Here is a 14,272-nt window from a genome sequence, read left to right as displayed (position 1 = left end):
ACAAACTTACCTTCTCCTCCGCTCCCTCGCCGCTCTCTGCGCGTCTCTCTCGCTGACACATGCAGCTGAAGGAAGGAGCTGACACAGGTCAGCTCCACGCTTCGCCTCTGGGTGTCTCTCTCGCTGACACATATGCGGCTGAAGCGAGGAGCTGACCTGTGTCAGCCAAGAAAACCAAGGCCTGGTTCAAGAAGGAAAAAAATCAAGGTGTTGCAGTGGCCTAGTCAGTCTCCTGACCTTAACCCAATTGAAAACTTGTGGAAGGAGCTCAAGATTAAAGTCCACATGAGACACCCAAAGAACCTAGATAACTTGGAGAAGATCTGCATGGAGGAGTGGGCCAAGATAACTCCAGAGACCTGTGCCGGCCTGATCAGGTCTTATAAAAGACAATTATTAGTTGTAATTGCAAACAAGGGTTATTCCACAAAATATTAAACCTAGGGGTTGAATAATAATTGACCCACACTTTTATGTTTAAAATTTATTAAAATTTAACTTAGCAACATAACTTTTTGGTTTGTAAGATTTATGCATCTGTTAATAAATCCTGCTCGTGTTTGAAGTTTGAAGGCTCTAACTTATTTGCATCTTATCAAACCTGCTAAATCGGCAGGGGGTTGAATACTACTTGTAGGCACTGTATGTGAAATAATCTCGCATTGGAGGCGCTGACTGTAACTAGGGCTCATTTTTGGAGTAGGGCTTATCTTTTCAGCTTATTCCAAAAAAACTCTGCAAAAATCAAGAGGGGGCATATTTTCAGGGTATGGCTTATTTTGGGAGAAACAGGGTATACAGGTATATAGAGGCAGATGTCAGCCATTAACTCCAGTTACAAAAAAAACCATACAAGAGACATCCATATACCCATTTTTTACTGAATCCCATTGCCTAGGCAGGTGCGTGGTAGCCTAATGGCACATTTAGGATATATGCTAGGAACTTTTCTGGTACACACCGAACAAAGTACTTTAGTTCACAACAGAACATAGTTTTGGGGGTACTTAGATGAAATATCTTAGAAACACTGCCATATAGAGTACTGGAACATCAGAAGACCAAATGAACTAGAGCATAAGACATGATGTAATAGCCGAATAATGCGGCTTTGGATGTGACTAGAGTATAAGATTCGTTGTAACCCATGTTTGGGTCAAGCTGCGAGCTGTATTAAGCCTGTGTGAAACCAGCCTGATATCGTGTTTGTTCTATAGGATGATGCGAAATCCTAAAACAAAGTCAGCACCAGGTAGTATAAAATGTTTTATTATCAAATATAATGTTTTTCTTTACAAGTTATATATCACAACGAGATAAGACTTCTGACCGACATCTCGAGACACTAATGGCAAATGATACCAGCCTGTAAGAAGTAATCCGCCTCTTCAGTGCCACATGACATTGTAGCCCCAGTTTTGGGCTTGTGTTTATCTGCAGGGCTTGTCTCAAGCTTTGACATCAGTCTGCAACTTTATATTATAGGCTACAAAGCCAATGAATGTGAACCCTAAATAGAAGGTGACATTCTCATTGCCATGGGGCACAGACGAGGCATTGAGTGGCAAGATCTCGATTTTACTTTTCTTACAGTGTCCCTGTGCATACAGTCTTCCATTCTCAGTCCAACCATGGACATTAGTTAGCAGCTGCTGGACACTATCTAGGTCATCATTGTCCCACTTCATGCGCTTTTCATTGAGCGGACCGGCAATGTGCTTCTCGATGGTGCTCCGATGTTTGATCTTCTGGAGTCCATATCCCTTCCCCAAAAAGAAGAGCACATTGGTTCTTTTCTTCCGGACTGGAATATTCTTAATTCTTATCTCGTGCAGGGCCCTTGCTGTCTGCAGGGCATTGACCAAAATTTCATCTTTGTTACCATCTGCTTTAAGATCGACTTTGCTGTCTGGCCAGTATAGCAGGAAGGTGAGGAGATAGACACTGGGCGGGAACGTCTTTCTAGTGGATAGAAATCTCTTACCAAGCTCACGGAGTTGCTCTAGTGATAACAGTTTTGAAGATCCAGGACACACGCATCCCAGGGCGATGTGAGACATGATATAATTGGCCAGACTAGCGTCATCAAGCCTCTTATCTCCTAGGTTTTCTGGGTAAAGATCGATTATCTTTTCCAACTTTGTACCGGATCGCTCATCTTTCGTATCAGACAGGATGGAGAGAATGGTGGCTGTGTTTCCTCCCCCGAGCTCATAAATTTTCATCTTACGCACCAACTGACTGTTAACATCGGCTTTTGTGTGGGTTAGTAAAAACTCGGAGCTGAAGAATTTGGCAAAATCTCTGGTCTTCTTTAGTAGCCACTTCCTAGGATTATACACATGTTCTTGTGTCTTGTCCAGCTGTTCTCCATCTTCAATCTTCTCTGACTGGAAGTAACCCACGTCTTCCGCAATCCACTCTAATGCATTGTAGATATTTTGGAAGAGTCCCTTTAAGCGGCTGTGAAATTTAAACCAGGACTTTTCAATCTCTGCCGGTATATAATCTGTCAGAAGGTATTTCATGAGTTCTATGTTCTCCTCTCCTCTGTTCTCAGAAAACACAGGCCGTGATGAAAGCATCTGTAACAATCGACAGCCGACATCAACCTCTCCAAAAAACGCAGAGTCGTTCATGCTGTCCATCTCATTTCTTGCTGCATTTTCTGCTGCTCTGAAACACTCCATGGATTTAAGGCTGAGCTCTATCAACTCAGTCACATTCTCCGGAGTCAGGTCATTCTTCTTCTTGTCGAACAACACATTGAACCACTTCTTGTACACCTGACCTTCTGTGTGCAATATAAAGGAATTGTGTGGCAGATGTGACTTGGCCGTCTCTGCCCAGATTCGAGCTTCTTCAAACTTCTCATGCATATAGTGTAAGCGTGCCAGCTGCTGAGCAAAGAAGGGATCCTTGTCAAATCTCTCATATGCAGCTTTCAGGAGCTTGATAGCCTTCTCAGTATTATGTTCCATTTCACAAACGTGTTCAATCATGGGTGAGAAGAACGTATCCACACTGTCACCTCTACGCTTCCAATAGCGCAGCAAAAACAAGTTTCGAATAAACTTTATGAAGTCGTCTCGGCCAAATCTGTGCTGTAGTAGAACCTTCTCCTCAAGGAGATCTTTGGCTATCTCACTCTGAGGATGGATTTCTGAGAGTTGATTTAACACTTCCTTAGCTATCAGAGGATGAATGAAGCGGATGGAGCTGATACAAGTATTTTCCTCTCTCAGCTCAATAAAGAGGATTCGCGCCTGCTCGCTTCGGAAGAGGTAACTCTTGAAATTATGCTGCCGAATTGTTTTGTGCTCATCTTTGGTCATGATTCCAAGGCCGAGGAAGGCTTCACAGTGTGAAATAGAAACATAGGAATTCTGGACGTAGCAATTGAGCAGCGCAACGTATCTCATGAGCCTCGTGACATCTGATGAGTGATCGATGCCTCTCAGAACATGCTGTACAAAGTCCTTCACATATTGTTCATCAAATTCGTGGGACATGAGGACAAAAGTGATTATAGACCCTGGAATAGGAAACTCTTTTTCCAGCTTTTTGACTTTTGTGGAGAACTCCAGCTTTTCCTTCTGGCTCAGGATATGAGTGATGACAACGGCATCAGAACTAGAAGCTTTGAAAAAATCTTCTGGGACATTTGATCGTTTGCAGCTCATGAGAATGAAACATGGCTTGGTATGAGCTATTTTCTTAAACACCATGGCTTCTGTTAGCTCGTGTCTGAGGTCATCTAGGTAGTTTTCTTCACAGTCCTCCACCAGCAGCAGAACAGGCAGGCAGAGGTTGGGATTGTCCTCCTCATATTCCCTGAGCTTCACGGCATGTTGACTAACTATGGAAACATGGCAAGATGACCTGACTGTGGCGCACCTTAAGATGTTCCTGTTGTTCCACATTACCTGCCGGGCAACTGTACTACCTCCACTTCCTGGATGGTGGAAGATTTTTATTCTGGCGACTGGAAGTCGAACTGTGTTTTCATAAAGAATCCCATGTAAAATCTTTTGGACTTTATTACATGCATCGCGCTCAATAAAATCTCCACACTTTTTCTGATCCGCGAGCCAGAGATGTTTCCAGCTAATCTTGCCTCCTCGATAAAACGTCCCCTCCAAATTCTTTACCTCTTCCTTGCTTAAAAGATCAAGATTTGTATCACAGCACTCATTTACACACAGGATTTCCAGCGAATGCATTTTCTCCTCATCTGGTGTCTTTAGGACACAGACACCTTTGGATGACACTGGAAGATTCCTATAAGAGCTGCCAATGGGGAACATACTCTGGACCGTAGCATCGATGTGACTTAACTGCACCCCAACAATGCTCCTCTGCTCCAGCGTCTCCATGTCACATGACAGCTGGGCTAGATTGGCCCACTTGGAGTAATAATCTTTGTTTTCTGCAATACAAATAATGTCCTCCATGCCGTTCATCTGAGCATAGAAGCTGTGAAAAGTGTCCACGATTGGCTTCTCCACAGGAGACATGAGTAAAAACAGCACAACAAAGGTCCCTTTTGGGAAAATCTCATCACAGATTAATGACAGTGCCTTGATCAGATACTTTTTCTTAGTCTTAATCCACGTATTTTCATCACAGCATTCATCACCACCTCGGAAATTGCTCCGACCATTGCAGAATATCCAGCTGGTTTGATCAAAAAATCCAAGAGACTTCCTCAGCTCACTCAAGCTCATCCCACTTTCATTGGCGTAATCGGTGAATGAGTGGATGTTGCGAGCATGGTGTTCCTTATATTTTGAGCACAGTCCGGAATTGTCAGAGTCAGGATCAAAGTCAAAGACACAGAAAATCTTTAGACGCATGAGGAAGTTGAGGCTTTTCAGGAGGTGCGGCTCCCACTTGTTGGTGACCAGTATGTACCAGATGGTGTCATCCATGTATTCTTTGCCTCCAGTCAGGAGGTCTATTTTTTTAGAAAGGTTTTCGGGGGCCACAGTTTCACACTGTGATACGGATTCTGCTTTCTCTCTTCTTGCATCAACTTCTTGCAGTCTCTGGATAAACTGCACCATATCTTCCTCAGGAACCGGCTCAGATTTTGCGCCGACTCTGCGGTAATAGGTTTTCTTCTCCAGACTTACTTTATTGCTTTTCTCATTGAACTTTGGTAAACTTGCTTGGAAAACTCGTCCTTTTACAGAAGCAGAATCGGACACAATGTCAACTTCAACCACAAAGAGCTGTTTTTTACAATCCTTATCTACAACCTCGATGAATTTTGGGGTGCGAATGCAAGCTCTGGCTGCTTCATGTTCTCCTTTATTGAAACATCTCTCAATATAGTCCAATGCATCCACGTAGTAGTCCTGATCCTTCACTGGAATCCCCATTATCTGCCCATGTTTACAAAGTTTGTCTTCCTTACTGTCCATCACTCCAAAATGTATTGTACCATTAGTCCTCACGTTCATACAAGCAGAAGCAAATCGGATCACCTCTGAAGCAAATTTTGCTTGAAGTCTGGTGCGGTCCATTGTAGATGCAGTAGTGAGTGACTTGTACTCATGACATGGTGTGATGAGGTCTTCTACCCCAGATTCTGGAGGAAGGACATGGTACTTCACGTACTTAAAGTTTCCAACTTCTTTATTGAAGGGTCGGAAATTAGCAATGGACACAGAGTTTGAGGACTGGGGCTCAGTGGTTTTCTGATGGGGTTTGCTTCCCTTTGGAGAACTCTTTGAGGATTGCAACTCATTTGTGGAAAGGTTCTGTAAAGAGCTTATAAGATTGGTGCTTACAGGGGACTTAACATCCTCTGGTTGAGGAGGAACCTCACATACTTGATCCGACACTGCAATTTCCTGTGAACTTTTTGGAAACTCTTTCTTGCCATTAGATCTCTGCTTCGAGTATTGCTCTACTTCCTTAGATAGCAACTCATCCCTCTTTTTGATCAGCAGTGTGATGGGTCCTTGTTTCATTCCAATGTTCTTTAAGAACTCTCCATCTATTTCCTTGAGCACAAGCCCCGAGACCTCCTCCTCATAGAGCTTGTCAATGTACTTCTGGTTTATAGGTATTGATTGGAGCCATTGTGATACCTGCTGCTCGCTCCATTCACTCAGGGGCTGCATCCTGTAATCTGAGGAAAAACAGAGACATATTGAGTGATCGGACATCCTGATAAAAGTTATTAACTTATACAAACACCCCTTGTGTATAGCAATGTGGAGGGGACACCATGTCATGCAGACTTAGTAGAACCTGCCCTTAACCCTATGTCACAGGAGAGGGTTTCTGTCCAGTGTCCTTGGAGGACTCTCCCTCATAGTATCTGGGAGATGTGGTATAGAGGTCTCTATTTATAGGGCAGTCATGATGAGTGTCACACCCAGCCTACAAATGGTAATAGCAATATCTCAGGATAAGTCGGGGTACATAAACCCAGGATGGAAATTGTAGAAGTAAATACAACGTATCCAGAAAGTCTTCAGACCCTTTCACTTTTTTCACATTTTGTTATGTTGTAAGCTCTCACTAAAATATTAAAAAAAGTTTTCCCCCATAAATCTGCACTCAGTACCTCATAATGAGAATGTGAAAACAAAATTTTAGAAATTTTGGCAAAATTATTAAAAAGGAAAGGCTAAAATTTCTCATTCAAACCCTTTGATATGACACTTGAAATTTGCCATTTTTTATATCTTCTTTGAGATGTTTCTACACTTTGGAATCTACATCTGGCCAATTCAGCTGACTGGACAGGATTTTTCTTTTTTTTTCTTTTTTTCTTTTTTGGTAGAGTTGGAAGGGACCTCAAGGGTCATCGGGTCCAACCCCCTGCGAGTGCAAGTTTTCCTAAATCATCCCAGCTATATGTTTATCCAGATTCCGCTTGAAGATTTCCATTGATGGAGCGCCCACCACCTCCCGTGGCAGCCTATTCCACTCTCTCACTACCCTCACTGTCAGAAAGTTTTTCCTAATGTCTAATCTGTATCTCTTTCCCTTTCGTTTCATCCCATTGCTTCTTGTACTTCCTTGTGCTAATGAGAATAGGGTAGATCCCTCTGCACTGTGACTACCTTTCAGATATTTGTAGACTGCTATTAAATCTCCCCTCAGCCTTCTCTTCTGCAAACTAAACAGTCCCAGTTCTTTTAGCCGCTCCTCATAGGACATGGTTTGCAGACCTTCCACCATTTTGGTTGCTCTTCTCTGGACTTGCTCCAATATATCGATGTCTTTCTTGAATTGAGGCACCCAGAACTGTACACAGTATTCCAGGTGTGGTCTGACCAGGGAAGAGTGCAGCGGAATAATGACCTCTCTTGATGTAGATTTGGAAAGATTCCCCCCGTCTATGTAAGATGCCCGCTGTCTATATATGGTTTCATAGCTGACAATGTAAATAACAGCAAAAAGCAAACCATATGGAGGATAAAACTTTGTGTAGAGCTCAGAGACAGGATTGTTTGGAGAAAGGGACAAAGGAATTTATCCTGCTCTGAAAGTTCCCAAGAGCACCATGGCCTCCATTCTTAAATGGAACAACCAGGAATCTTCCTAGATTTGGCCACCCCACCAAATTGAGTAGTCAGGGAGAAGGACCTTGATAAGAAAGGTGACCGAGAACCCAAAGGTCGCTCTGGTTGAGCTCCAAAGATCCTGTGAGCAGCAGGGAGAATCCTCCAGGTGGTCAGCCATGACTGCAGCACTCAGAGCAGCCAAAAAAAAAAGACCTCTCCTCAGTAACAGACATATTAAAGTCCATCAGGAGTTTGTGAAAAAAAAGCACCCAAGGGACTCTCAGACTGTGAGAAATAAGATTCTCTAGCCTGGATTGGACTTTTTGGCTTCAATTCTTAGTAATATGTTGGCAGGAAACCTGCACAATACCATCCCTACAGCGAAGCATGGTGGTGGCAACCTCTTGCCCTGGGGGTGCCTTTCAATGGCCGGGACAGGGAGACTAGTCAGGGTTAAGGGAAATGTCAATGGAAAAAAGTACTGGGATATTCTTAAAGGGAACTATAAGGTGGATTTTCCATCATAAAATGTTCCCAACATTTGCAGGTTGAGCTAATGACCTTTTCATTGGTCCTCCCTTTAATCTTTCTGTTGTAGCATAGTGGAGTTATAAATGTCTGAAAGTATAAAGAGTCCCATGTGAATTACCCTAAGTAGTCACGGTGGGCGGGGGTAACTTCAACCCGGTCATGCTATCCACTTGCTAGTAAAGTCTTAGGCCGGGGCCCCACGTGGATTGAACAGTAGAGAGAAGTATAAGAACATCCTATATATTTCCCATTCCTTTTGTAGCCATTCTTGGCATTGGCTCAAAAAACTGCAGCAAAATCTGCAACAAAAAAAGCTGCGTTTCTGCAAATTGGGTCCTCAGCCTTATGGATGCGGTGGAGATCTCCTGACTTGAACCTGATCGAACATCTCTTGAGAGACACAAAAATTGTGTTCACCAATGGTCCCTTGTTAAACCTGACAAACAGAGCTTGAGAGGATCTGCAGAGAAGAATGGCAGAAAATCCCCAAATTCAGGTGTGCAAACCTTGTGGCATCATAATCACTGCCAAAGCTGCTGCAACCAAGTGATGACTAAAAAGACTGAATCAGTGGCATGGCTAGCGGGGAAGCGGAGAGGGCGACGGCCCACCATAAACACATGAAATGTTTTATTATTATTTTTATCTATATTGGTATCTGAAGGACACTTGATACAGTTGAAAGAGCAGGAAGCATGCGGTTTCCTGCTCTGACATTCTGTAAGCCGCAGAACACTACAAGCTTGTTGGCTTACAGGGCACTTGGGCTTTATTACAGGGATTTTGCTGTTCGGTGTCCCCACCGCTGCCAGAGAATTGTCTCCAGCGCCGCCTCCTTCTTTGTCCGCAGCGTCATCGTCAATATCTTCTTCCGGCATAGGCTCGTAACTTCTAGGCGTCTGGCCTTGAGCAGAGCTGACTGCGCCGCTAACAATACTGTGTAAGCGGCCATTTTCCCATGGCCTGTACGCCTGCACAGTCTGCTCTGCTCAAGGCCCCATGCCTAGAAGTTACGAGCCTGCGCCGGAAGAACACATTGAAGATGGCGCTGCGGATGAAGAAGGAGGCGGCGCTGGAGACAATTCTCTGACAGCGGTGGGGACGCCCTCATCTCTGTTTGAGCTCTGCGGCCCGCCCCCATCACCGCAAGAGAACTCATTTGCACACCAGTAAAAACTGGTATTTCTAAGGAATGGCGCAGCGGAGACCACATCTACAGGTAAGAGACGAATAGCCTTTCTAAAGGCTATTCTGACGTCTTATCCACAAAAAATAAGGTCTGAATGGTAGAATCCCTTTAAGCACTGGGCCTTGACTTGTCAAATGGGCACGGGCCGACTTCGACTCTCTTATCAAATGGGTTTAAGCGCCAGACCTTGACTATCAATACACTAACTCCTTCCACCATTTTTGGTTAAGGTGAGGTCAGTCTATATATACAATGGTTCACTTACCTGCCATTGGGGCACAGTACAGGCTGCTCAACGGTCAGCAAAGGAGGCGAAGGTGCTGCGGGCAGAGAACAGAGAGTCATAGTTATATTATATCAGTATAGAACGGTCACTATAGTGTTACACTGCATCAAGGGATTGTTATAGAATATGGCAGATTCCTTGTGATGGTCAAGAACAGATTTCTGTCTGCCGAAATTGTGACCAATCCGACTACAATCATCTGAAAATACAAGTCTATGGCGTGATCGACTGAATTATAAACACAGCGCCTAGTCTGGCATGTTCTGGGTGGGATTGGACGTATGAGCAGTGTAGCTTTAATGAACCTTGTGGGTTTGGCGGCTGTACACAAAATATCAGACGGGGAGGTGGTTATGAAAAAAAAAAAAATCAGACGGGGAGGGGGATTACACAAAAATCTAAGATGGAGGATGGGGTAGGGTACCACAAAGTGCACAATAACCCCCATCACACACTCACTGCATCATCCCTGTCAGCCAATCACTGGTCCTTATCCAGGGACTGCTGGGAGTTAACCCCTTAAATTCCTCATATGCCTGATATGTTCCTTCCTATGCTTACTGTAGTGTGGAGATCAGCGGCGCCGTCCGTCAGGTCACAGGAGCGGAACATCACACTCTGCAGAGGTGAGAAAGCGAGCCGGATCAGACACAGAGTGTAAAATACAGTATATTTGGGTAAATTCTTACACGTTGAGCCATAAGGTAATATTATTGGAGGACTAGACTTCTTATACATACATGGATTATTTATTGAAGTCTTGAAAAGTGGATACAGAAAAAACTTTACAGAATAATGGAGTTAGTCAGTCAATGTCTATGAGGGTTACAGCATGTCCTTAAGCTTCCCTTTGTAGTTTCTCAGCCAGGACCTGCATTGGGCCTTGGACGTTCATCATGTGGATATCGAGGTCTCTTCACGACTCGTCTCAATATGACAGAGACAGACCCAGACACATGTCAGTCAATCCGTATATATATATATATATATATATATATATATATATATATATATATATATATATACACACACACACACACACACACACACAGTATATATATAGGGTTACAAACTCTTTGCCACTTTATATGGAAATCACCAAGATAACTTTATACCCGACACACCCAAGTGCTCTAAGATAGCAATATGTTGTCAGCAGAATAGAATTAACCCTTATATGCCAATATAAATAAGCAAAAAACTTGATAGTCTTCAGTAGTCGATACCATTTTGATGGCTAACTAATAATGATGACAGATTACAACGTTTCGGAGCTCTCGGCTCCTTTCTCAAGTAAATTTAAAAACCCTTCCAGATGGAACCATCCTGGCCACCATGGATGTAGAATCCTTGTACTCCAACATCCCACACCAGGACGGTGTAAACACCTGACAGTTTTTCATGAAAAAGCGAGGTATGAACGCTGAATCGGTGGTGAAACTGACAAAATTCATCCTCACCCACAATTACTTCTCTTTTGGTGACTGCATCTATCTACAGCAGACTGGCACCACAATGGGAAGCAAAATGGCGCCACAGTACGCTAATCTCTTCATGGCCAAGCTTGAGAGTGACTTCCTATCCACCTGCACTACCAGGCCTCTGGCCTACTACCGCTTCATTGACGATATCCTAATCCTTTGGACTGGGTCTGAACAACAGCTGAAAACCTTCCATGAACAATTCAACCAGTTCCATCCCACCATCAACCTGACGCTCAATTACTCCTTCTCTGAAATAAACTTCCTAGACACAGTCATCAAGATACAGAGCAACAAAATTGAGACATCGCTGTATCAGAAGCCGATTGACCGACCAACCTACCTAAGATGGGATAGCTTTCATCCGAAACACATAAAGAACTCCATTGTCTACAGCCAGGCCATCAGATACCATCGCATATGTTCTAACCCTGCAGATAGAGACAAACACCTCGGAGTCCTCAGAGACACATTCTTGAGGCAGGGTTACCATCCAAGAACAATTGATAACAAAATCACCAGGGCCACCAGAATACCAAGATCAGATTTATTAAAATACAATACTAAACAGGAAAACAATCGGGTGCCCCTGGTCGTCACCAGCGCCGCACCTCCCATGAGGCGACCTGAAGCGACCACTTCAGGCGGCACTATGCCGGGGCCCCGTGGGAGGGCGGCATTTTTGCTGACCTAAGCCAGTCCAGGACAAGATGTCCTGGACTGGCTTAGCGTCACTGTCTCGGCAGCCCAGCACGGGAAGCGAGCAGTGGATTGGGGCGGCCCTGTGGACGCAGCGCTGCTCCAGCGGCCGCCCCGCACTCTTCGCAGAGAGCAGGTCCTCTCCCTGCCTGCTCTCTGCCTGCTAACAACGCTTGCTTCGTTCAGCTCCACCCCCTCTGCTCCGCCCCCTCCTCCGGGGTGGGGGCGGCTTTCTGACGTCCGCCTCAGGCGGCACAAACCCTAGATTCACCGCTGGTCGTCACATATAACCCCCACCTGGAGACGCTGAGAGGAATCACACGCAAATTACATCCACTACTGCAAAAAGACCACCGTCTAAAATCCATATTTACAGACTCCCCTCTCCTGTGCTATAGACAGACACCAAACCTCAGGAATATGGTGATTTGTACCTCACTGTCACCTCCAACTAACACAGGAACATTTCCATGCGGACAGAAAAGGTGCAAAACCTGTCTCCACATACTGACCACCGACAGGATAGAGCTACCAAACTCTAACAAAGAATATAAAATCCCAGGTACGTTCACCTGTAACACACCTAATGTAGTGTATTTAATAATGTGCACCAAATGTCCCACTGAAAATCTGTATATTGGAGAGACCAGACAGCAGCTTAGAATGTGTATGAATTCACATCGTCATACAATTAGAGAACGAAGAATGGACCTTCCCGTATCAAAACATTTCTGCAATGAGGATCATAATATTACTGATCACATGAAAGTTTTGATTTTAATTGGGAATTTTAAATCAAGGAAAGAGCGACGGATTTATGAGTATAAACTTATGACCCTACTTCAAACACTGGAGAAGGGGTTAAATCTATCACATGGTTTTATGGCATCTTACAGAAATCACTGACCTGAGAACTGATAAGAACCTGGAATTGCTTACATTGTTCTTACATTGTTTCTACCAATGACTAATAACCCCCCCCCCCTTCCTCCTAGAATTATATCCCCCTGTGTGTCCTTTTGTACATAAATATGCAGCCTTCAGAAATGGTTTTTAAATTTACTTGAGAAAGGAGCCGAGAGTTCCGAAACGTTGTAATCTGTCATCATTATTAGTTAGCCATCAAAAAGGTATCAACTACTGAAGAGTATCAAGTTTTGTGTTTTTTTTATATTCCCTACCCACTTGTTAACGCTAGGTTCACACTAGCGTTCGGGTCTCTGTTCTCAGCTTTCCGTCTTCTGCCGGCAGAAGACTGAAAGCTGTCAGAGCGGGTCCGGCTGTGAGCGCCGGTGAGCGTTTTATGCTCTCTGCCCCGAAACCGTTTTAAAACCGGACACAGAGTACTGCATGTCCGACTCTGTGTCCGATTTTAAAAAAACGGTTTCACGGCGGAGAGCATAACACGCTCACTGGTGCTCACGGCCGGACATCTTTCAAACCCATTCAAATGAATGGGTGAGAGAGAATCCTGCAGGTTTCCGTCTCCTGCCTCTGTTTTGTGCAGGAAATGGAAACCGGGCGCAGATGTGAACGAGCCCTAACACAGTATGAGAACAAACATTTTCCTTACCCTTATATGCCATGAATATTGTAATCCAATAATATTTAACACAGAGACACCCAGAACCCGGGGGGAGCAGAGCCTGACACCCAGAACCCGGGGGGAGCAGAGCCTGACACCTAGAACCCAGGGGGAGCAGAACCTGACACCCAGAACCCGGGGGTAGCAGAACCTGACACCCAGAACCCAGGGGAGCAGAGCCTCTGACACCCAGAACCCAGGGTAGCGGAGCCTCTGACACCCAGAACCCAGGAGGAGCAGAAACAGACACCCAGAATCTGGGAGAGCAGAGTCTGACACCTAGAACACAAGAAAGTAGGGTCTGACACTAGCCACTAGCTCCTTACCTGCACTCACTTCCAGCATCGCTGCAGCCACTACCACTCCCCACATCCTCTGCTCGCTGTTTACATGTTGGGCAGAGGTTTCCCCTCTCAGAGTCTCCTCCTCCGGCTCCTGATCAGTTTCTGTTTCCTCATGATGACTGACTGGGTGCGGCTGGACCCTGAAAAGGAGAGAAGGCGGGAAGGAAAATCATAGACAAGGAGGGAGGGAGGATGGGCTGACTGAACAGCAAAGAGGCCACAGTGATCACCAGGGGAGTTCAGTGCATGTACATATCTACTGTCACCACCAGGGGGACCTCAATACATGTACATAATCACAGTCACCACCAGGGGGAGTACAGTACATATACGGAGCGGACGGCCTCTGCTTCCCTATTGTATGCAACTCATCTGCCGACCGGACAGCGGGACACGACTCGGAATCCAGGACAGTTGTGAGCTTTCTGTATTGCAGGTCATATAGGTGCAGACAGTTAGACTGGTACCAAGCTGAATAAAAGGAACATCTAGTACTCTTGTACTTATACGGACCTTTCACACTTAAAGGGGTTTTCTGGCCTCAAAACAAATTTTCACACTCGTGACCTATCTACGGCCTCAACCATCAGTATGTGATCTTTGGGGGTTCGACGTCCAGACCTTGCACAGA

The 14,272-nt window shown here is 44.8% G+C and overlaps 1 protein-coding gene across 2 annotated transcripts; it reads right to left on the bottom strand.

The window, feature by feature from the left end:
* Positions 1-532: 532 nt before the first annotated feature.
* LOC142210440 (sterile alpha motif domain-containing protein 9-like) lies at positions 533-13,727 on the bottom strand. Of its 2 annotated transcripts, none has more exons than XM_075279567.1 (4): positions 13,624-13,727; positions 10,094-10,150; positions 9,512-9,566; positions 533-6,139 (listed from the first exon to the last, which is right to left on the bottom strand). In XM_075279567.1, exons 3-4 carry the CDS (start codon positions 9,516-9,518, stop codon positions 1,449-1,451), a joined length of 4,698 nt encoding a protein of 1,565 aa, XP_075135668.1. In that variant the 5' UTR covers positions 9,519-9,566; positions 10,094-10,150; positions 13,624-13,727; the 3' UTR covers positions 533-1,448. The 2 variants fall into 2 exon arrangements, with proteins under 2 accessions (XP_075135668.1, XP_075135669.1); XM_075279568.1 differs by having other exon boundaries at positions 13,634-13,727.
* Positions 13,728-14,272: the final 545 nt, after the last annotated feature.

Source organism: Leptodactylus fuscus, chromosome 6 (assembly GCF_031893055.1).
Source record: "Leptodactylus fuscus isolate aLepFus1 chromosome 6, aLepFus1.hap2, whole genome shotgun sequence".
Taxonomy (NCBI): domain Eukaryota; kingdom Metazoa; phylum Chordata; class Amphibia; order Anura; family Leptodactylidae; genus Leptodactylus; species Leptodactylus fuscus.
This window is presented reverse-complemented; position numbering and strand designations above follow the sequence as displayed.